Source organism: Aplidium turbinatum, chromosome 1 (assembly GCF_918807975.1).
Source record: "Aplidium turbinatum chromosome 1, kaAplTurb1.1, whole genome shotgun sequence".
NCBI classification, from domain to species: Eukaryota; Metazoa; Chordata; class Ascidiacea; order Aplousobranchia; family Polyclinidae; genus Aplidium; species Aplidium turbinatum.
This window is the reverse complement of record NC_137472.1, coordinates 59,416,381-59,441,682: the sequence shown is the minus strand read 5'-3', so window position 1 is coordinate 59,441,682 and position 25,302 is coordinate 59,416,381. Positions and strand designations below refer to the sequence as shown.

Below are 25,302 nucleotides of genomic sequence, written 5' to 3'. Positions count from 1 at the left end.
AAATTTGAACCATTAGACTTTCACTCTTTGTTGGGTGTTTAATATTTAAAAAAACATGCGTAATTGACCATTGTTTCATCTCTTCAAAAACCAGAAGGAGAATGAGTGATACTGGAAAACGTTAATGATTTACAGGTTATGATTGTTATAGCTTGCCTACTACGTTGGTAAGTATGGAAAAAAATTATTTTAACGAGCGTTGTTCAAAGAACAAACAGACAATTTAACAGAGTTATACTCCATTAAAAGTTTATTACTTACCTAGGACAAACAAGTTTGAAAGGTTTTTAGATTTACGACTTGAACCTTTGGAACAATGCAGCTGACTTAATTAGACTACTGCGGGTTTACGTACAGTAGGCTACTTTGGCTACAGCAGAAATTAATGCACCAAGGTCTTTAAATTATAGTGTAAAATAAAATCTGTTAAAATTTCTGTTATCTGTATAATCTGTTTTGCTATATGGTTGTGATTTGGTTAGGAGTGGTACAAAAAATTAGTAGTATTTGAAATGCTGATATAAAGGTTTTAGTTGATTATATGATTACTTAGTGGTTTTCGTCTGAGATAACGTCAGAATAGTAATAATGTTATGGTTTTATTTATTGTTGCTCTACAACAGCTGAGGTCTTTTAGCGCCAGTGCTCATGTTAATTTTATATCAGGTTTACGTTGTCATGACATTATTACTCGACTTATTCTCACTGCGCTATGCAAGAAAGAACGCAATCGATATATTTTTTAAAGTCTTCGGTTTGACCTGACCTGGAATCGAACTGAGTCCTACCAGCGCTAGAGCCGAAGGCAAACCACTCGGCCATTAAACTGGTTTAAGGCAGAATAAAATAAACTTAAATGTAGTGAAGTTTTATAGTGGCCTACATGTAGAAGAAAAACGAAATGTAAGTGGCTAAACATTGGCAATCAAATTAACAAAAAAGCTTTAAGACATAACGAATTCCTTTTGGCGGCATAAGACGGGATCGAAGGATTTTATAAAAATTGCTTCCACTGCTGCAAGGTGGAATGAGGAACAGCCTTTAGTAACAGAACTTACCATCTCCTAAAATTTTCGCTATCGAGCGCAGGTAGTTTTGTTTTAATGAGAACCTTATTTTGCCCTACCACCTCATTTTGCTTGACTTTCCCCTATGCAATAATTATGTATTAAAAAAAAGAATTATAGCGTCCATATGGCAAGTCAGGATGCTTGTTATATAAGAACCAAAGGGGCTATAAGATGTGAGCAAACAGTAATGCATGATGTAGTAGGCTAAGCACAATACACCTACTAACTAGGTTTAGTAGACCACTAAATTTCATGAATCTACTTGCAAACTATTTTTGCAAAAAGTAGCCTACAAATCTGTCATAATGGTGAAATACTATTATAATAGTATTTTAAACATAAATTAATACCGTTCTGTTTCGGATTTGGATTTGAGATATTTAGAAATTGTCGGATCCGAATCTTAAAAAGCAAAAAGCGGGATCAAGATCCTAGAAATTTTGGATTCGTACACCTCTGGTGTTTTGTAAATATTGCTGTAAATTTACAAAGCGTGTCTAATCAGAAGATGGTACAAAAATTAATTTTTATTTCCAACGATATTACTGACAAAAATATTTTTGTTTTATTTTGCAGAATTTGGCACAATATTTCATTAGAAAAACACGAGGTTCACTCTGAGTTTGTATGGCATTGAGCATGCAGCGAGCGAGCGTGCTTTTTTGTCTTGCGAGTTTGCTCTTGATGGTTTACCCTGACATGTTCGCATTGATTTCCTCCCAAACAAGTCGCTTGGCGTCTGGAAGTCATTGGGTGAGTAGGCTTATTCTGATATTAAGTTAGTTAATAAACCTTTAAAGTTATAGCAAAACCCGACATTGCATTATTATCCGCTCTGATTGATTGTTGCTTCAATAACTAACAGATTGAGCTTCGGTAGAGAGTTGGTCTTGTTGAACTATAGGCATACGAAGCCGAGTAACATGATCAAGTTTAACATCGTCAAGTTTGTTTCTCGGCAGTCGAGTGTAGCAGGAACTCAGCGATAGACACGTGTTTCGCCCATTTAGTTTAACCAGTGTATTTTATTCAGATGTAGTTAAGTTGTATGAATATTATTCCTGAAGAGGACATCTTGTGATGTCGAAAACGTTCCATAATGAATTTGTTGCGTAGTTTTGTGTTTCTACATGTAATAAACTTGAAGATATGTTAAACTTGATCACGTTAGTCGGCTTCGTATGCCTGTGGTTCAACTAACAGATTGTTGCTTCAATAAGAAAACTCAGCAAATTTTTTTGAAAAGTAAGCTAGAAGAACGATAAGGCCACCTGTAAAAAAAAAAAAAAAAAAATTCCATTTGAGCTACCGTTTTCTTCTAGCATAGGTAGGGGTGCCGAAAATGTTTTTGACTGGGGGGGGGGAGGATAATGAAAAAAGGACAATTCTGTTGCTGAAAGGCCATTTTTTAAAGTTTTAAGATAAGATATAGGCTACCAATGATGCTCATCTATCAGCTCATCATCGAGTGATGATACAAGTGTCCGGTATACAAAGAACAATGGCACGGAAGGGCATCATGTTATGTTATGTTATGATGATGTAGGCTAATTACCTACTGTGATACAGCATTTTATGTCGTGAATATTATTTTGAAGCAGAAATGAAAGATTATAATTAGGTTAAAATCTTTAATAGCACAAACATTTTTTTTTCTTCGAGCACACTTTTCATCATCACCGCTATAGGTTAAAAATCGTGGAGACATTTTTTTGTCTTCTCCAAACAGAACTGTACAGCAGCCTACGTGAATTATTTGATTTAACTGAAATGCAAAGTCGCTAAACCAAACTCCGATTCCTTTGTGAAAAATGAAATTCCTAATCCACTTTATTTTCTAAAAATTGTGCAATCATCTGGCAAACGTTCGGCTCCACTCCAATTCTAATCCATGCTCAACTTTAGTGTAAGCCACACATCAAGATATCAGATTTGTTCAGATCTATCTTTTCCATGATCCTGATTCGATAGTTTCACTTCAGTTCAATCATTTCAATGCAGTGGCGTAGCTAGGGAATGCTAGGGAATGTGCCGCCCGGGGCGGATTCAGATTTTGCTGCCCCTGCAAGAAAAAGCATGTGAAAATGAAATGAGTTTTTTTATCAGATTATAATCAAAATCAAAAATCGTAGTCTGAAAGTGCCGCCCCCCGCCCTCCCTGGCTACGCCACTGTTTGAATGCCTACTGTTGTAACCGTTATTTGGCTTTACTAAACTTAAAACTCGAATCTGCAAAATAAATAATCATTCTATAACACAACTCAAGCTAACAGCAGACCAGCTAAATCAACACCCTTCACTCCAACTTGCACAAACTGAAACTGCGAACAGAAATACAATTTCACCAACAGTGAACGGTGAATCAACACGTCGGCTTCAGGCACTAGCTTTAGGCATCAGAGCACTTGTTCAATTACAGCTCATTCTCCCCCATATAAAAATTGAACAACACCAAGAGTTGAAAAAAACAAAGAGAACAATTGGAACTTAAAATTGCAATTGAAGGTACACCGTTATTACAACATCTAATGTTCAGTGTTGTACGCGTCATTGAAATAAATTGACGGCGTCAGCGTCAGCGCGAATTGCCTAAAAACTTTACGGCGTAAAGTACTGCGTAAGCTCTTAAAGAAATTGACGGCGTCAGCGTCAGCGCTAATTTCTAGCGCTATTTTTTGCCAGCGTCTCATAAAACGGAAATATTTCAACCAAGTTTAGGCTAACAATAGCTAAAAATAAAGAGCAGATATTATGTTTTGAGACTGTATTGTAATTAGCTGCTTAGCCTATTAGTTATTTCCTTACAGAAAAAGCAAGCATTTCAAAACTTTTGTCTGACAATTTGCTGCGTTTGGGACGCATAGCCTAGGCTATTGTCCTTTCCAAGTGAAAACATGCGTTCCACAGCAGCGCTGGTTGGTATTGGTGTGTTGTATTTCAAAAATAAATTGAAAACGTTTACTCGGAAAGGTATCACTATTCCTAACGTGCTGTGATAGTTTAGCATGTATAAATCTTTTAACCAGGTTCACTGCACCAACATCGCTCTTTTCAGAGGCATAAAGCTCTTGAAATAAAGTATCTTCAACGTTCCGCGAAGTCGATCATGGATTTTTCGCTTTCTGTCTCTGATCTCTCGTTCTCAATACATGGGTGATCACTAGGGCCCGCAAAAGTCAATAAAGTCAAAAAATTTTAAGGACCTCGTCTATTCACGAATCCAAGAATAAAGTTATTTTTAGCACCTAGGGGACTGTTTCTAAGAAGTTTATAGGTCAAAATAAAGTCAAAATTGACAATAAAGTCAAAATTTTCAATAAAGTCAAAATTTGTCAAATTATGGCTTTTGACAAACTTTTTGTGTTTCTTGAAAGTAATCTTTGTCAAAATCCTCGTGGAAGCATTGTAAATCAGGAACAGCGACACAATTAAACCATATTAACCCATAAAAGCAGGAAATATGTCACAATGCTGACGGATCAGCAGTACCTTTTATCGCAAATTGCCCATTGTTTATTCATTGTTACGTATATAAATATTTTTTATAAAAAGCTCCATCTTCACAAACGTAGTCTTTTCGAAAATCAACAGTTTGGATTTTAGGAATAGCCAAGCTAAATCGTCTTCAGCAAAAGTTAGACAGATTTGTGGAGATTTTCCTATCGCCGAAAAACACGACGCACTTTTTATAATCCATAAAAACCTTGACTTTTCGACAAAATATTACGTTTGGGTCTGAAATCGACAAAATATTATGTTTGAGTAACTGGTATCAATTCAAGGAAGAAATGTGACCTTTACAAATAAGCAATTTTGTTAGGTCAAAATAAAGTCAAAATTTGATAAAAATAAAGTCAAAAAATTTTTTTTTTAGGTCAAAATAAAAATAGCCTTAGACTGATCACCATTTGGCGAACTTCTTCCGCGTTTATTCCAGAGAGCCATTCCAACCAACGCAAAAGCCGGTAATTCGGATGAGTCGCGCTGGCCAGAATACATTGTGAAACCATAGGTGAAACTCTAATTGTGAAACGAGATTTTTCATTTTTTTCCATGAAAATAAAAAATGACGCATAGCGCTTGACGCTTAAAATCGGCAAAATAGTTGACGGCGCTATCACTTCCGTCAACTGAAAAATAAATTGACGGCGCCAGCCTCAGCGTCAACAAAAAGTTGACGCCGTCAACGTACAACACTGCTAATGTTTACATGTGCCATAGCATGAAGTTGAACACAAATTGTATCAAACGTAAGGCACAGCACCGTAGTAATCGACAGGTTTGCGTCTCCGTTCAGAGCGGCGCAGCTTTGGAGTGACAACGCTATTCTCATTAGTTTCGCTTGGTCCATCATCAGGCTGCATCGTTTCTGAAGACGACAGCTCGGAAGTGTTACTTTCTCGAGGTACGATGGACAAGAATTCTGGAGTAGTAGCATCAGGTTCGGCGAAAGATTCGTTTTCAGAATTACACGCCGGATTTACAGCAGCATCGTCGGCAGACCTGTTACATGGTGAGAGATCTCTAATAGACACGGTGGTTTCATTTCCATTACTTAAACGAACGTGAGCATAACCTGGGTTTGCTTCAAGCAGTTCCGCTTCGTCCACTAAAGGATCATTCTTATTACGCACGTGTCTTTTGACGTAAATTGGACCTGGTTTAAGCCACGACGGAATAGTAGTTCCGTTGACCGAGCGTCGAGCATGCTGGAAGAATCGTTGATGAGGTGTGCAGTTGATTGACGTGCATAATAATGAACGGATTGAATGCAGGGCATCGGTCAAAACGTCTTCCCAATGGGAAGGTGGCAACTGACGAGATTTTAACGCACATTGGACCGCCTTCCATATAATTCCATTGTATCTTTCACACTGTCCATTTCCTCTAGGATTGTAGCTGGTCGTTCGACTGGCAGCTACCCCATGAGAGTGCAGCCAAGATTTTAATTTTTGAGATTGAAAGGAAGACCAGCGATCCGAGTGAATATATGAACACATTCTAAAAGTAGCAAACAGTTCCGTTAAACACTTGATTACTGTTGTTGGCGTCATGTCGGCACATGGGAAAGCAAATGGAAATCGGGAATATTCATCGACGATGGTCAAAATATATTTATTTTTCGTTGCGTTGGGAAGAGGTCCTTTAAAATCCAAGTTGAGTCTTTCGAATACTTGGGTAGCCTTTATTAATTGAGATTGGTCCGATCTGACAAAGCGTGGTTTGACTTCAGCACATACGGAGCACTTGGAAACCATGTCTCGTATTTCTGCTACGGAGTAAGGAAGATTCTTGTTTCGCACGAAGTGAGTCATTCTAGTAATGCCAGGATGACACAGAGCAACATGAAGCTCACGCAAATTGTTTTTACTAATTGCACCACAGAATGCACGTGTAAGTGCATCGGGACCTACATTTTCCTTCCCTGGTCTGTGTAAGACCGTGTAACTAAACTGAGAGAGTTCAATTCGCCATCTAGTTATCTTTTCGTTTTTTATTTTACTTGCGTGTTTGACGTCGAACATATACGATACGCTCTTTTGGTCTGTGATTAATGTGAAGTGACGTCCGATTAATAGGTGTCTCCGTTTGAGCAAAGCCTCCATGATAGCATATGCTTCCTTCTTCACAGCAGAATGACGCTGTTCACCCGTCGACAAGGTTCTTGAGTGAAAGGCAACTGGGCGTCCATCTTGATTAAGAGTCGCAGCAATAGCAAAATTGGAAGCGTCAGTTTCCACGGTCAAGGGTAGGGAGTTGTCGATAGGATGCAACGAAGCTGTAGCCAGCACTGACTTGATTTCTTGAATGGCTTGATTGGCGCTTTCTGGCAGAGGCAATGAAGCTTTGATAAGCGGATGTATTCTGTCTGAATAGTTAGGAATCCAGCGTGCATAATAAGCAAATAGTCCAACCAGGCGCTGGAGCTCTTTGTGCGTTTTGGGTACTGGTAAATCGAGAAGTGGTTGCACTCTGTCTGGATCTGGTTTGATTGACTGATGTTCGATTTGATATCCTAATAAAGAAACCTTTGATTGAGAGTGCTGTGTCTTCTTCTCGTTTATAGTTAAGTTGGCTTTTGATGCGGCTTTAAAAAATTCTTCCAAGTTCCGATCGTGATCAGCTTGGTTCTTCCCAGCAATCGTAATGTCATCAGGTAAGGAAAGCAGCCCTTTAAATTGTTGTTTTTGATTAACCAGTTAATGACTCGTTGAAATTCGGAAACGGCATTGGTTGAACCGAACGGCAACCGTCGCCATTGATACAAGCCAGAGCCCGCCTGGAAAGCGGTGTATTCTTTATCCTTCGGATCAAGTTCGATCTGGTGGTAAGCGGACTTTAGGTCGACAGTGGTAAATACTTTATTTTTAGAAAGTTCGGTGACAATGTCTTCGATTAGTGGTAATGGATATGCATCAAGCTGAGTGAAACGGTTAATAGTTCTGCTGTAATCCATGACCATGCGCCTTTTCCCTGATTGCTCGTTTTTCACAACCAAAACCTGAGCCCTCCACGGAGAATTGCTTGGTTCAATCATGCCGTCTTGTAGCAAGCATTGTGTTTCTTCATGAATATAATCTCTGTCTTGTTTGGAGTATTGTCTGGTCTTATCAGCAATTGGATGGCAATCTTGTGTTAAATGGTCGAAGGGCTTAGGGAACGTTCAAATATTACGTAACGCTTTTTTTCCGAATTTTTGACCCCCCCTTCCCCCATGTAACGCCAACGCAACGTTTTTTTCAACCCCCCCTCCCCCATTTAACGTTTTTTCACTACGAAATCAGCACAAAAAACTACCATTCCGTACTCGAAAGCGTTACGTAACTTTTTGCTTGAACCCCTCCCCCCCGATGTGACGCTAACGTAACGCTTTGCATAAACCCCCCTCCCCCTCGAAGGCGTTACGTAATATTTGAACGTTCCCTTACGGTGAAGCGAATTCATTTTTGGTAAGGCGTTAAGAGTCAGCACAGGACGATGTCCATTGAATTTAAATACAACGCTTTCGTGTTCTTTAAAGATTTTCTCTCCGATTATTGCATCCGTGGCCAAATTGTCTAAAATGTTGAAGGAAACATTCGAATATTCAATTTTGTTTACGATCAAGGTAGCAAAGCATTGCCCTAAGATTGGCAAACGAACAGATGTTTCGGCTAAAATTACTTCGCCCAATGTTTGATGAATCTTTAAGGAATGTTGATCGACAAATCTTTTGGTAACGTAGCAATCTGATGACTCCGTGTCCATCAATGATTTTGCAGTAAAACCGTCAATTAAAACATCACAAAAAACGTTGTTATTGTTTTGCGTTGCTGAAAGATTAGCTGTAGCTAGTACTGAGCTTCGGATAGTGTTCAATTTGGTGCGCTGTGATTGTTTAGATTTAGAACGAACAGAACGTTGTTGACAGACTCTCGAAAAATGTCCGATTTTGGAACAGTAGTGACAAACTGAATCTCTTGCTGGGCATTCCCTTCTGGGGTGGCGAGCTTCTCCGCAGAAATAACACAGTTGCTTAGCATAAGCTGCCTGAAGAAGCTCTGGTTCGGCGCACTGCGGTTCTTGCTGACTGGAAAGTCGTTCCTGTCCGTTTGGCCACTCCCACGCACATGCACTGCTGGTCGCCATGGAACTGGTTGATGTTTGATAGGCCTCAGCGTTTGCAATTGCGAGCTCTTGAGCACGAGCTAGCACATATGCATCTTGAAAATCCAGACTTCTGTTTTCTAACAATCGTCGGCGTATCCCGCTCGAAGACAGACCGGCAATGAACGCATCTCTCAATAGTCCGCGACGATGCTCCTCGGCGGTCACAGCGTTACATTCACATTCTTTACTAAAATGTTCCAGGCGCAAAACGAAATTGTCTATTGTTTCACTAGGTTGCTGTCGACATGTGTGCAAGCGATGACGTGCAGCTACGATATTCTTAATCAATCAATCAATCAATCGTTTATTTATCAAAAAACAAAACACAAAAGTGACATAAAACAATAATACATACAATGTTGAGGTTTTGTTATTGATAGGGAGACAACGAAACGACCATACGGTCAACTAGTCAGTTGCCACCCTGGAAAGAATAATTTGAGTTATGAAACTAATCAACAATTTAACCAAATTAGTTACAATCAAAAAAGAAAACACAAACAAGACTAATACTTCGACTAGTAGCTTACAATTAATTGTCAGCTTCATAAAATTGTGTGCGAGATTTTCCAACAAATAGTAATCATGAAAATCAGTGGACACTGGACACCATGACAATAGACATTGTTGAATGTAAGAGCTTAGGCCAAATGAAGACCCACTTATCAAGTATCATAACTTTGCAAAGCTGATGCTTTGCTATGTTTTTTGAAATCATAAAAAGATAACTTTTTGAGATTGCTTGGAACCTCTTAGGCTTTACATAGAGACCCTTCAGGATAGTCATGGCCGATTCATAGTCTCTAGCACTTGCTATACTTTTATAAACCTTCGAGGACACCATGTTGATTAAAACTTTCAAATTGTCTGGGTTCAAATTTGCTGCAGCCAAAGCTTCTAAATAGTGATTGAACGTCTCAAGTCAATGTTTGAATTCGTCGACTGCTGACGGAGCACTTGGCTCAGTTTCCAAACGTTCAGGTTTCAAGACCTTGTCCATGTTTAAATTATAAGTTTAATAAATTGTTGTAACCGTTATTTGGCTTTATTAAACTTAAAACTCGAATCTGCAAAATAAATAATCATTCTATAACACAACTCAAGTTAACAGCAGACCAGCCAAATCAACACCCTTCACTCCAACTTGCACAAACTAAAACTGCGAACAGAAATACAATTTCACCAACAGTGAACGGTGAATCAACACGTCGGCTTCAGGCACTAGCTTTAGGCGTCAGAGCACTTGTTCAATTACAGCTCACCTACTATACATCGCTCTGGAATGATTCTTCCTATATGGACGCGTGAATAATTAATTAAACAATAAAAGCAACATGAACAATATATGGCAGCATCCAGAGCATTTTGAAAACCAAAGCGCCAGTTGTGATAGATAGGCCTATTATGTAGACAATAGAGACAGTACCGTAAAGGCTAGCTTTTAAATACATACTGTTGTATATTCTAAACTTTAGAATAAGACCAAGACAGAGCTCTGCCGTTGGATTATTTCGTTCCAACATGCACAAATGGAGAATGGCCATCCGCAATCTGAGACTGTGGCGAAGAAGAACAAACCACAGATCACATCATCTGCAACTGCGCCATCTACTACAAGCCAAATGGTTAGTGAACAACCTCCGGTTCCAACCAAACTCCAGCCTTTTTTTCAACTCCGGAACGGAGGTGATAGTGGCTCCGGAACCGGAGGTGTGTGTGTAAGCTGTGTGTGTGATTGGAGTCAGAGTCTTGACCTTGGATAAATCTAATTTTTGTATCATGGTGGTAAGCTACTGCAGTAGTGCAAGAATACCTACACATATTGTCTGTAACATTGATCACCCAGTAGCGCCCAAAAGCAAATCAATTCAATCAATCAACACAGACATTTATCTGTGCAACTTGTTGTCAATTTGAAGCATTGAGCTATAAAGAGTTAATCGAAAGTATATTTTGGTTCATTTTCTTCACAAACATTCATTTTACTCTCCCAAAGTCATGTAAAGGCTTATCGTATGATCGTAAGTAAAAACTTGATAGGATTGAACTGCATAATTCAGAAACAATACATACAAAGTCATGTACTCTCCAAAAATTTTATTGCATATATGCAACATAGAGCTCTATCCGGGAATATACGATTGAAAACAGACTAAGCAATTCAAACAAAATTCTTCAATATCTTAAAAAAAATTCAGCACTACATCGGGTAGATATGAAGTAAAACTTGCCAAATTTGAATTCAGTTACTGCTAAATGAATCCTTTTAAAGGACATCAAACATTGTCACTGGACACCTTTTGAAGCGCTTGGTGACAGTGGGATACAACAGCTCGGTTGGATCATTGATGAGAGGAAGTGGATATTATCAAAGACCGAAAGCTCCGAAGTTCCAATCACTCTGTACAGGATGGGGTTGAATGGAGCTCTGTGAGCTAAAATTGCTGTCTCGATTTGTTGTCATTCATTTGATTGCAAGAATCAATTTCCAGAGCTCACCACTAGGAAGTTGACAACTTGAGCCCACAGAATGCTCTTCAGTAGATTGCATAACATTTTCGCAAGTGCAGACAATATTAAAGTTTTAGTTAGGGAAGTTATTGCAAGGCGACTGTGAAGTTTCAAACAGCTGGAAGTTGAGTGACTTTTCGAATTAATTCATCACAATCATTAGGCTACGGTCCTTCTTCATACTGAGGACTGAAAGCAATGCCTCACTGTTTATTTGATTATTAACCATCTCCTACCTCCCACACACCTGATACTTTATAATTCAGAAATTTTTCAAACCAACATTATGAATTTTTTCCAAACAAAAATAGTTTTACTTTTTTGCTGCGACTTTGAAATGATTGGGGGGGGGAGGAGGCACGTGCCATTTAGACGCTACGCCACTGTGCAAGTTACTGTTGAACTATTAAGACTTACTATTGCCGTTGCTGGTGGATATACATCGCTTTCATCTTGTCGAGCATTTCAGTTTTTTTTCGTGCTTTTATTCTGTTAGTATTGTTTTTGTGTGATCAGTTTCCAACATTACCGACATCTATTGCCACTATCATTATCTAGCCAACCTTGCATCATCGTTTTATGCGCTGGTGAGGTTTGAGGTCTACTGCAACCATTATGAAATGTTACGTAATAAGAACGATCATACACGTAAAAAAACTGATTGCTTGAAACAGCTCTTTTTACTTGCTGTGCAGTGAATACTATTTTTCAGTAAGTAGTTATTTTATTTCGTGGGTTTAGCATAAACAAGCGCATAAAGTTTACATTTGACACAAAATCATTAAATTTGAATATGAAGTTTAAATTACGGCAAATAAAGGTGCTCAAAATTTTTACTTCGACAATTATTACAGACGCCATTTCACAATCATAATTTTATGTTGACAACAACTTTGCCGCAATAAAAATATGCTAATTTCAAATGCTGATTAGTGATTACATATAGATTATGTCAAAGTAAATACAACCACGACTGTGTAAAACAGTTGTTTGGCTGAAGGTAACTATATTTCTGAAGTTCATATGGGGTCATCATTGCAGTCCACGACTTGATGATGTGGTTCAAATAACTTTATCCCAAATGATGCGATCTGTAGGCTATGCTATCATGATCGGTCATGATAACTTCTTGCCTCAATGACACAGAGGTGTAATATCTTCTGCCGGAATGATCTGCGGTTTAGTTATTTCTTTCTAAAAGTGAAAAAAAATTTCGGTAGTGTTTAGCTAGCCAGCAAAACATTCTTTTTCCACTGCCAGCCTGTCAAATTTTGAGAAATATTTTTGATCCTTGAGTTGAAAAGTTTTCTCACCCTTGACATATATAAATATTGCAAATTGACATTTTAGTATACTTATGAGAGGTGTCTTTTCGGTTTAAATAGTTGAATTAATCAATTGAAAAGCTTAAAAATCCTTGTAGTGCTACACGTTTAAAAATTTGGCTAGTTTTTTACTGTGTTTGGCTATTTTTCAGTTGGAGTTTGGCTACAGAATTATTTTGGACCTGGCAATCCTTGCATGTAAAACCAAACCTGTCAACTCTGAGCCTTCATCCGCCGGAACATCAGCAGGAAGCGGGGAAAGCGAAAAAGTACCCCAGGTGCGTAGCCTAACAACTACCTTAGCATTGATGTAGGGATTTTCGATTCAATTGCGCATTAATTTGGAGTAACTTTCAGCCTCATACGAAGGTAGTATCGTGAAGCAGATCTTACAGACATATCATCGGCGACTGACTATCCTCCGTTTTGCAAATGGGAACACTAAAGGTGGATGTCTTGGATGAGGAGATCATGTGGACTAAATGCTTTTTAGTTGCCTTTCGGTGCATTCCGGATACTATTTGTTTTAACCCTACCTGTTACTGGCGTAGACCCATTGGTCTCGCCCTCTGCTAATTCAGCAATGTCACATAGAAGCAGTGACGCCAGAAACCTGAGATTTCTTGACTTTTGCTTTTTTTTCTTCTTGCCCCAACTTTTAATCCCGATTATGTTGGTATCGGATACTTGTGAAGTTCACAATAAACCTTTTGTCACAGCCAGTTATGAAATGCAAGAAATTTGCTGATATTAACACTTTTTGTGCCACCTACGCGAAATCACGTGGCATTGTGACGCCCCATGATGTCACAATGCCCCAAAAGGGCTTGCTGTGTTGCCAGTCTTGGGGTTTGAGAGTTTTTTTTATTTTTTTAACCCCAAAAACGATTTTATACTCATTGATCCCCTTTAAAAAGTGAAAGTACAAATTATCCGCCAAAGGAGCTGCAGAGTTCTCTGTCGTTTCCATGGCAAACTGCAATTTCAGGTCCAGACAGCTTAGACTGTTTTTTTATAGGCTACACAACTGCGCTGTATTCAGGTAATGATTCTGGATAGTGCTGCTGTGTAAGTTTTTTCTTAATTTCAATAAGATCATAAATAATTTAAGTTTTAGTTAGATGTAGGCTAGAGGTTGTTTAGGCTCGGCAGGTAGCATAGCCTAGTTACCGCACTGGTAGCCTAGTCACCGTACTGGTAGCCTAGTTATCCCCACCAGCAGAAATTGCCGTTTTTATATCGTTTCAACGTCGCTAAACGTTGAAATCGTGTATAAAAGGGAACTTTTGCAGACTAGGATACGTTGAAGCTGAGAAACATTTACAGAAGCCCTTCCATTTGTTCCAAGAACCCAGTTAGCCTAACAGTTCATTGCTACATTATTTCAACGTCTGAATACATTGAATCACCCAGTTGACCTATCGTTTTTCTTTACATTGATTTCATGTCTGAATGGGTTGATTCTATGTAAAAATGAACTGATTTGCTGACTGGCGCGACGCGCTTTTGTAAATGCAATATGCTGCTTCACCGATCAGTCGCAACGCCGATTTGCACCAAATCTTCAAAGAGCGTTCCGATTTTATGGCAACGTATTTTTTAATTACCATGGCAACAAAAGCAGGAGGAAAATTTCTCCAAATTGCTCCAAACGATGGCATTGAGAGTGTTAAATAGCTTGATTGACAGTTTACTATTAGCATGCGGTATCATTTTGTGTTTGTCACTCATAACGCGACGGCGCTAAAATTCCATTCTGTACTCAGGCAGCAAAATCCGTCATTTTTACATTGATTCAACGTCGATTTTGCTGTCTCGGTACTGAGTCGGTCTCTGACGCGATATGAGTCATTCTTTGCTGGCAGACAATAATTAGGAAAGTAATTTGTTATTCGCACAAATTGCTTTGTAGTGCAAAAAGTGCATGGAATACTGTTTGCACAAAACTGAAAAACAAAGTTGATGAAATTCTGTGTTCAATGCAAGAAGTCTTTCAAAATAAAATGTGAACTGAGAAATTTGACCAAGAAATGGCGAAAATAGGTCAAAAACCGAGTCTTTATCACCTTTTCTACCTAAAATACACAATCACGAATATATTTTGCAAAATAAATTGCTTGAAGTGATAGATAAGGCTTTTGACCAACGGCGTACTTTTTCCCGTTGTTATTTGATGTAAGCCGACGGAGTAATTAGCAACAAGAGAGACGTAGACTTGATGGTCTCGGCCAGTAACTCTTGCCGCCAAAAGGAAGCTGTAACAGATACGGTTAAGTGCTATTTTTGCAGAAACCTTTGGTCAGACCAGGGATGTGCAACCATATCTGCGCCGCGAAGCAAAAGATGTGACTCACAACCAGCGGCCCGCGCAGTGAAAGTATGTGATTTGAAGCAGGCTTTGGTTACTGGCTCGTGCCAAGAGTATTCAGAAATGAAACAATACTGCAGTAAATTTGTCAAGCTTTTTTCTATTTCTGGAGCAATTCTGGTTTTGAATAATCTTAACTCTACTTATTAAAAAAACATTCAATGTGAACCTTAAAGCTTATTTACTTTCCCAACTACTCTATCCAGATTCACTTTAATTGAAATTACAGCAAATAAAGAGTCGGCCACTTCTATCAGTGATTTGAATGATGAGGAGGTGCCGGCAATCCGAAGTGTATTTTTCAGATGTTCATTAGTCAGTAGGCCTACTGGTGGATCAAAAGATTTTATGAATCCTATAGTTTGGAAAAAAATTGCCTCACGCACGTCAAACAATAGCATTTTTAAAGCCACAAATTTTCTCAAATGTGAAAACTTGTCTTGATCGAGATGATTGCGGTAAAAAGCGCCAGGATTTATTTTCATGTAGGCTACTTTGCCTTTGAAATTCTTTTGTGAGATTTGAAGTCTTTGAAGAGGTTTAAAAACTTATTCAAACAGATTTTGAAGTTAGTGTGCGCATCCCTTCTTTTTCTTTGGAAACAGCCCAGTGTCTCTCACGGTTTAAAAGTGACTGAGATTCCCTTTTTGTAGGCTATGTGATCTTTTCAAGTTTGCATTTTCAATTGTGAACTTTATTAACTTGCTTTGAAACGCTATTAGCCTATGTAGCCTTTATAGCCTATCATTTACATACGGTAAGCTATTGGTCATTTTGCTGCAGCTTTGTTTTGAGGTCATTCAAGTGTTTAGCTGTATCAATCAAGAAAACTAGATGACACAACCAGCCTTTGTTTTTCATTTCATGAACTGGCTGCCCTTTAATGATTAAAAAATGTTATGAATTTCTGCTCTCAGATCACAAAATCGTCTCAGCATGAGACCTTTGCTTGGCTAACGCATTTCTGTCAAAAACAACAGGTTTTAAAAAATTTTTCTGTTGATTTGAAACAAACTAAATTGATTTTTGCTTGGTGGTAAGGATAGTCGATGAAAGACGCAAGTTTGGCCAACGGTTTAACCAGAATAGACCTACGTCTATTTGGCCCAGCAGTATAAAAGGTTGCACACCCCTGGGTTAGAAAAAACTCGTTTCATTAGTTATGCGATGCACGTCATCGGCACCTAGTGAATGGAATAATTTCCCAGCAACAACACTTCAACAATCGGAAAACTTCACTCTGTCAATTTCGGTAACCGGCCCTGCATCAAGAGCCTCTACAAGTATGCGAAACTACCAGGAATAACCAATCAAGGCTTTGTCAGTGCGAGGAGAAAGATTCAAAAACCAACCAAACCAAACCAAAGTAGATTTGAATGTTTATTGATTTTTGCAACCATAGGTTGGCTACCGAATATTTTAAACTAACAATAATTCTTTTTTCAGACTGGAAGAGTGATATCTTCGCCGGTAAGCCACTGTTTATAAACTAATCAAAACTATGTAGCCTTGTTTATGAATACGCAGATTATATTTATGTTTTTAATAGACAGACATTTACATAAATCAGCTTTTTTTGTAGGAAAGTTTAGAACACTTAATCATGTGCCCTTTACAAAAATTAAAAAAAAATATTCTGATCAAAATACTTCGCTTAATTTAGTATCGGAATGGTGAAGAGAGGAATAGTAGAATGAAGATTTTTCAAACTTTTGGCATGGCTATCTAAAGATATGGCCTGATTTGTTACATTTTGCAGAGTTTTCTAGGTTTCGCTAACTTTTGGTAGGCTAACTGTCTGAATGAAATTTTCTAAAAGAGATATATTAATGTCTTCTTCAGGTGACAAATTGGATGTTAACATCACCAGACTTTTTCAAACAAAGACAATTTCATTCAGAAAATTTTAGTCCTATTGTTAGCCGATTGCTAACGCTCTGATTTACCGTTTTTTTTTTACTTAGGCCATTTTTTCTCATTTGTGATTGCTTTGCCAAGGCAACAAAAGCCTTTTGCAGTTGGCAACAGTATGTCATTACGAGTCCGAAAAAAGTACTAGAATCTTAAAAAATGTCCGTCAGACAGTAGCAGTGATCAAAATCTGGAAAATGTGACCAATCAAGCCGCACATCCAGGTAGCCATGTTTTCGACAACAGTAAAATTCGGTTTCACATGTAGCCTACTTAGTGCACAAGGTATGTTATTGAGCATAAACTATGTCTTAAAAATTTAGTTAGATTACCATAGGATTTGAACCCACGCCTCTAACTTAATTATGTTGCCGTTCCTTTAGAAAGTAAATCAATTGTACGATATTTCCTTCAAAAAAGACGAAGATCGTAGAGTAAGGATCACAGGATCTGCCGCCGGATTCCTGTGAGTGGCTTTACTGTAATTTCTTACTGTTTGTGAAAACTTGATGAGGATGGTTTGTTAACTTTGACTAATTGTAAAACGTTTATACTCGAGATCAAAATAATGTATCAATTACAAAATTATGAAACACCTCTTTTATAGCTGTTGTTACAAGAATTGTAACATCTGTACCGGTATACAAAATAGTAGCGAGGAGAATTTTGCTCATGGTAGCTCGAAGCTGCAGATTTATATTTTAAAGAACTACGAAAAAAATGTTTAAAATTTTTCTTCACATGTTAGCCTTCTGGAGGCTCAATATTACCATGATACATTGGTCCCTGTGTATCCATGGGTCCCACATCTCCCCAACATGAAGTATGTGCTGAAACCAGAAAAACAGGGAGTCTTTGTCGTTACATTGTTTAAACCATGATACGTCACCAATATTTGAATTGGGGAAAGTTTAATTATTGTTTACTTTACTGATACGATCAGTCTGATACATAGTAGAAAACTTAACTTACATTTAGGGGGAGACGTAAGATTAGGTCTGTAATCTTTTTGCGTAAGATAAGTAGTTGGCAATCTGTTCAACATGATTATCAAATTTCTAAACCATAATGGTACTATTATTACTCTTTTATTATTAGGCATTATTATTTTTTGTTTTAAATTAATATATTTTGCGCAGATTTGGGATTGATTTTCTGACTGCGTCTGACCAGATTGCTTTCCATACATCTGTCCGATTCAGGAAACCTGGGCTTCATATCCATTGGAACAAAGGCAAACCTGCTGTTGTTCGTAATACCTTTGATGGAGTTTGGGGCAGGGAAGAAAAGGAACTTGTGGGTGGATTTCCATTTGCTCTAGATGGTCCATTTGTGGTAAGATTTTTGTCTATTTCATAAGTAATTTGATGGAAATTTGAGTGTTGCAACGAGAGCTTTTCGAAATAAAAAATATTGAAAAAATTTGGATTTGAAATTGGGTAAAAATTCAAATTAGGTAAAATTGGGTAAATTGGGCAAAAATTCGAAAAAAAACGTAATTGGCTATTTCATTTCAAGACGAAATTATTTGTTTTGTTTTGACCAAAAAAGTTTGTTTTGAACATCCCTAGTTACGATAGGCAAGGTTACTGTAAGGTTTTGCATAAAGAAATTCAAGTGAGATCGAGTGACCTAATGAACAAAATATGTTGATGGTTACAGGTTTTTGCATTCTTACATACAATGATACAACCCTGTGAAACAAACCGAAGTTTTATCTGGCTAGCCTAGCAGCTTGGAATGTTATTACAGTAACTTTAGACTCGAATGAAAATCAGAAAAAATAAGAACGTAGGCCTACCTGAAAGTAGAGTTAACCTAGACAGCAAATCAACCGTTTTTTTATTGATTCAACGTCTGCAGACGTCTGCAAACGTTGAATCAATGTAAAAAAATGTTGATTTGCTGTCTGGGAAGCATAGAGTGGAGTCGGAGTGGAGGGGAGCTGGAGTTTCTCGATTTTCAGAAAACGGAGTGAATTCACAGTTTTACAGGATTCACAGTTTTATTTTTCACAAACGTTTTGGAATGGAGTTGATTCGGAGTTTGGTTCAGCAACTTTGGATTTTAGTTAAATCAAATAAATCCATATAATTATGTTTGTACAATAAAAAATAAAAAAAATAAAATAAAGCTGTCTCTACGATTTTCGGCCCAGCTGCAATGTTCATAATTATGCGCCACTAAAAACATATACATGCTACTGAAGTTGACAAAAAAACTTTGCACCCCTGAGCATGCTTGTTATACGCATTGGCTAATCAAGTTAACTCAGAAATTCGTTTTGGAGTGGAGCCATGGGCTCTATCCAAGGGGGGGTGAGGGGGGTGATCACCCCCCCACTAATTGGAGTGGGGGGGTGATCAATGCAAAATCACCCCCCCCACTCATTTGGCTTTGAAAAGGTTTTGTGATATTTTATTGATCAAATTTTGAAAAATATATTTTCGCTGTTAGCACATTTTGAATTTTTTATTAATATGAATATATATTTCATTTCAATATGATTTTTTGGTTTGGCAACCCTGAACTACGAGCCAGGCGTTTACACTGTGTTCTTAGTTTGCTTGGCAGCCACTTTAACAAGAAAATATTCTGCCACTGCAAATGACTAGAATGACACCGCCAACCAATCAGAACATGTTATAAGAGGCTACTGTCCAATTGTGACCTTTCTCGCACTTAGCCAGAGAGTTAATCTTTGTTTTGAACTTTATTTGGTAATTACAGAAGAAAAAAAAGCAATAGCAGTTGTGAGAATCGAACCCACGTCAATGAAATGACTACTTTCTAACCCTAACCCCTAAACAGCCAACCAGCTGCCAACTTAGTCGGCAGCAGTGGCCGAGTGGTTAGCGCGTTGGGCTCGCAGTCGAGAGCCTGAATGTTCGACTCCACCCCCCCGCACTTGCTGTTGTTTCTCTGGGGAAGAAACTTTACTATGAGTATAATTGCCTCTACTCAGTGATCGATTTCGAGTAATAGGTAGTACCAAATTTAAGTCATAAGTAGAGTAGACAACCGGAAACAGACATTGCCGTCGGCTGCAGCGTGGGTCAGGTGTACGTCAGAAGGCGTACACCGATGCATAGCGTTCAACTCCGCTTTCTCGCAATGCAGGGTAAAAATATGAAAAACAAATAAACAAACAAAAAAACAGCTGATAGAAAATCCAGCACTTAATTTGCTTTGTATCATCTTCTTTTCGCCCCTTTTCACGTCACGGAACACGTAGTTTATGATTGGTTCGAGTTTTCATTTGCAGTGCCAGAAATATTTCTTGTTAAGTGACTACCAGTTTACTTACCCAAAAATGCCCTTTCCGAAACATACTTTGTGAAACGACTTGGAAACCCTATGCTTCGATCAGAAAGAAGCTGATGCTGCAATGGGGGGTCTGGGGGGCGCAGCCCCCCAGAAGTTGAAATGACTATGACGATTTTAGCCCACTGTCCAAAAATCACCCCCCCGAATTCTAAAAGAGGATAGAGCCCCTGAGTGGAGCGGATTCGAAATTTATAGTTATGAAATTTTTCGGAGTTGGATTGGAATAGAGTCTGGTTTGATGGAATAAGAGCACCAAAAATCACACTCCCCTCAATACTGCGGAAGTGCAATTAACGTGTTGCATACAACGATGCTTTTCGTATATGTTGCATGGCTAACCTCGTTATTCTAGTGCCCGCACTATTCAAATTGAACAAAGTATCTTGATCTTCGATGCAATACTTCGCAAATCTCTTTACAATATTTTTTGTACAGTAGATCTACAAACATTTATTACATGAACGCTCTCTGCAATTCTAACGATAACGTTATCTTGATTTTGACAGCAGTGTGGGAAGCGTGTGTTGTGAAAAAATGTTGCCAGATTTTCTTTAAAGCTTTTTTTAAACATGTATTTAAAAAATCAAAACAATTTTCAGTGAAGCCTCGAAAAAGATTTGCAAAGCAGTGGTTCTCAAGTGCTTTGTCTCGGCGGACCCTTTTTGGTGCCTTCCAAGCTGCTGACATGGACCCTTAAATTTTTTTTATCTGAAATGTTAGTAGCATATATCGCGTCTCCTTATGGAATCAAATGTTTTATACGTTCCAAAGCAACGCACTTAGAAGAATTTGCTGAACTTGCGACGCTCTTATGACGATTGATGACATTGGCGAAGTTATGTTATCAGCTATACGTTGGCACACAGGATCAAAAATCAGTACCGTATTTACTTGATTGTAAGCCGCGGCTTATAAAGTTTTTTTTTCCGTCATGTTTGCGTCTTAAATTCAAGGGCGGCTTACAATCAAAGGCGGCTTACATTTTTCTTTTTTGTTTTTGCCTTTTTCCTTGTCGACTTTGCCATAGATATTTTGCCGTACGGCATTGTCTGATGCTGACAATTGTGAAGTTGTGACGTGCATTTTAAATTGTCACATGCATTTATGACGTGCATTCGAAAGAAAATAAGGAGTTGTCAGTTTTATTCATGGTACTTAACAGTAAACAGTTTCAGCTTTGCGTGTAAACAGTATTTGCGGCTTACATTCAAGGGCGGCTTACATTAAATTTTTAACACTATCACATGCGGCTTACAATCAAGTAAGTACGGTATCTATATGCTGATATAATGTTTTTTCTATAAATTTTATCAAAAATTGAAAAAAATTTACCGCTTAGTAGAAATTTATTCTCATATTTTGAATTAAAACATGGCTAAGATAAAAATGTTCTTCTTCTTGCTTATAAGGCAGCAATTCAGGCAACATCTCTCAATTGTTACAACCAGTGCAATATGTCTTAATATCAGGGTCTATGAGATCCACATGTTCTGCAAGTCGAAACACTAGACAGTGATTTAAAAATAAAAATCTTGAGCTCTTTTCACTTCTCCGAGTACTGTTTCAGATGACCTGTAGGCTAAAATTCAGTGATGTACGCGCATACAAAAAATATTGACGCCGTCAGCGCAAACGCAAACGTTCAAACAACTATACGCCGCATGCGTCAACGCAACTTGTAAAAAAAGTTGGCGGCGTCAGCGTTAGCGCATACTCTAGCGCAAACTCATTTTGTTTGCTAGGTGCCAAACATTCACACGGTATAAACCACTCGAAACAACACACTTTTCAAGCTACTTCGTGATTTCTCGTTACAAGAAATTATCTTTTTGGCCGGAAGGCACATGTGGCATTGAAAATATAAGTTTTTGCCTTTCGAAGAAGAGAGCTTAAAATACTTTTCCATGTAGGGCCATGGATTTGTATTATCATGCTCCATTTCACTTGGAGATTAGTATTACCGTAATTTATTCCCTGAATACAATAGTGTAGTGTAAGAAACTGTACCATATGCCTATCAAGAAAATTCTAGTACTATACTAACTGTCGCTCCTAGTAATATACTAACTGTCGCTCCCTAAAAATCCATTATAAAAAACACTATTTTTAAAATGATTCCGTTTGAATAAGACTGATGTTGCTTTTAATGCCATAATTCTCTCAGTAAGCTCTATGCTTTTTTTTGATAAGATTTTTAAAAAGTGGGTTAATGGAAGACAAAACTGCCAGACACAAGCAAGTTTAGATTCTGAACTGCACAACTCTTTGTTATTAGCATTCAGGGATAGTTAGCATTACTAGTGTTATTAGCAGTAGGCTACTCAAAAGCCTCTCACAATTGGCCCCTGGATGCATGTTTTGCTAAACTGCTCATCAAGTTACAAAACATATATAATTACATACTTACGCATCAGAATGTATAAATTGTCAAGTAAAAATTACCTTAGCTTGATAGCCTACTGTATGTAGGCCTACACATTACTACGCTACATAGCCTACAACAAGAATAACCGGCAAAGGCAAAGTAATGTACTAAATATAACATACAGAGTACAACATCATGCAAGCAATCACGGTCGGAGACCAAATATTTGAGTTTGTTTAGATACATAGGCTGCATTGCTCATTGCCTGAGAAGTTTCTGATTTGCCCCAAAATGCAAGACTTAACTAATATAAATTAAAGTGCTCACAATTGCTTACAAACGCCTTCAACACTGCTTGACTAAAAAAACTTCACACTACGAAGCCAAGTCATTGTTTACATTTTACATGGAGCGACATTACCAACCTACCTACTTGCTTGCTTACATTACATTCCTGTTCTGACCCGTAATTTACTAAGTAATTTCGCAGTAGGCCTAAGTTGTTTTAACTAATTCTTTCTTTTTTTCTGCAAGACTTCAGTCTCCACGTGGGACTCTAGCGTCAAAGGCAGTAGTGCGATATACAAACAAACTCCAGCTGACTGAACAATAGATGACACTGTGACACAACACTAGAACAATGGGCAATTGCAAGACGTCAACATTTCGCAGTTTGACAAAAAAAAATTGCAAACAACAACTAAGATATTAAAAAGTATGCGTTGACGCTATGCGCTAAAAAACCGCGAAAAATTTACGGCGCATCCTCAAGCGCAAACTATCCAAAAAAATGTGGCCGCAAGCGTTAGCGCAAACAAAAAGTCTACGCCGCATGTATGCGGCGTAGAATTTGCGGCGCATACGTACATCTCTGCTAAGATTTAATGAGCTTATTGTAGGCTAAGGCCAATGGTTTACTTCTATCTTTGAAATAGTCTGAGGTAAAAATACTTTTATAACCAAGAGATGATTAGAGCTACATTTATTTTCAGATCGAAATATTTGCGGCAAAAAATACGAATTTCTTCGATTTTCATGTGAATGGAGTCCATCAGTTTTATTATGCTTACCGCATACCGGTGGAAAAAATCACTAAAGTGAGGTTGACACAAGAGGTCAAGTGCAAAGAACTACAAATAATTTAAGCTACTCTGACACATCAACTTCTAATAGCCTTCAACTAGCAGTGGGCTTACTTTTGAGTAGCCCAGAAATATTAATTTAGTGCAACAATCTTTTAAACCAAATCTTCGTAGGTATCGTAATAAAGTTCCATGTTGAATTGAGACAATTTGAGACTTGTCTTATCTTGTATTTTAGTATGCTGTTTTTATTTCGCACTTTTCCTGTTTTTTTGCAAAGTCCAGATATACCGGTGAGCAAATCTATTAAATAACTTATTTATAACCTAATCATATTTTACCCTATGCCAATTCTGTATTGCAGGCCTACGATAATTGTTTTGTAGATGCATATCACAAGATATACGAAAAGTCAATGAAGAATTAGGCTTACAACAATCTGAGTTTTTCTATTGATCTTTCCAACAAATCGAATAAATTAGTATTTGCATAAATTTTGTTATTCCATTTCCTTCTTTTCTGCTTTGACAAATTCCCCTTTTAGTTGGTTTTACGTACAATAAATAAAAATCTAGCTTTATGTGTGGTCAGCTAAGCATTTCTCAGTAGCCTGGTTTGTTTGAAAACTACTTCTGTGCATGTCTAAATATTAACCCATCCAGGTGTCAGCAAAGGTTTGAGGTGAAGTGTGTTATTCCGTGATTGTGGAGCCTTGTTTTCAAACTTTTCTTGCTCTATCCCTTTTTGAGTGTAGATCTTGGTACTTTTTGAGTGATTCTTCCAGTGTAGTCCGGGAACATCGTGAATCTGGGGTGGTAAAAGGATAGACCCTTGGCCCCAGAGGCTCACACGACGGCGACGACGACGACTTCTTGAAAATGGTAAACCAAAACTGTTATCTCCCAACTCCTTTGAAATCTAACATTGGGATTTGATGATTATGCTCAAGAAGGGTGTATTTTCAACAAAAACAAGATAAGCTTACGTATTAGGCTAAGCGTTTGACTAGATTGGCAAGAAAAGAGGAAGACCTTCGCTAAACAGTAGGCGACTACAGGCTAAAAGTGACGATTATAGGCTGAGCATAGGAAAAAAAACGACCAAAATAAAGTAAAATTTCCTGGGAAGCAAGCCCTTCTTAGACTATCCAATATCCATTGACACATGTGCACCTTTGGAGCAAACGTTCACATTGTTCACACTCTATTGGAAACTTTGAAGTGTGTAATCTATGTTGCTTGCACTTTTATTTTCTGTTAGCCTTGTGTTTATCTTCGATATTTCTGATTGAGTCAGTCAACGATCGTTCTTTTTTCTAACCGTTTTTAGCTGTTTCAACTTACAGCAGTACATATGCACTGAATATCTGAATATGTAATCTCACTTTCTTTTATGAAAAATAATATTTAAAATTTAACGGTCTGTATCGAAGTCACAAACACCAAGCTTATTTTCACAGAAAAAGCAAGATCCCATACAACCTATTTTCCACTAAAAAGCACACGAAGGGCATAATGGGCTGAGATATTGATGAAAGTGAACAATGAGTTTGAAGAATGGATCCAATCAGGAAAAACTTTACTGGTTATCTGTTGATGAGCTCACCTTCTAAGCTCACTGATAGTCCAGAAAAGAATCATGAGTTTTGACGTGTTTTTCTGCAAACTAATGCTGGATACAAGTGGATAATATT

At 37.9% G+C, this 25,302-nt stretch overlaps 1 protein-coding gene across 1 annotated transcript; it reads left to right on the top strand.

Annotated features, from left to right (window-relative positions):
* Nucleotides 1-1,654: 1,654 nt before the first annotated feature.
* On the top strand, nt 1,655-24,158 carry LOC145781161 (uncharacterized). The gene is made up of 7 exons (XM_082592935.1): nt 1,655-1,823; nt 10,196-10,345; nt 12,709-12,834; nt 16,371-16,394; nt 17,219-17,301; nt 17,975-18,170; nt 23,520-24,158. The coding sequence occupies exons 1-7, from the start codon at nt 1,698-1,700 to the stop codon at nt 23,670-23,672; spliced, it is 858 nt and encodes a 285-aa protein (XP_082449061.1). The 5' UTR covers nt 1,655-1,697; the 3' UTR covers nt 23,673-24,158.
* The last annotated feature ends 1,144 nt before the right edge of the window (nt 24,159-25,302 follow it).

Excerpts from the sequence above, each read along its gene's own strand:
- LOC145781161 (XM_082592935.1), top strand. The coding sequence starts at position 1,698 with ATGGCATTGAGCATGCAGCGAGCGAGCGTGCTTTTTTGTCTTGCGAGT. Across the intron at positions 1,824-10,195 it reads TGGCGTCTGGAAGTCATTGG|AATAAGACCAAGACAGAGCT; the intron begins GTGAGTAGGCTT and ends TCTAAACTTTAG. Across the intron at positions 12,835-16,370 it reads AAAGCGAAAAAGTACCCCAG|ACTGGAAGAGTGATATCTTC; the intron begins GTGCGTAGCCTA and ends TTCTTTTTTCAG.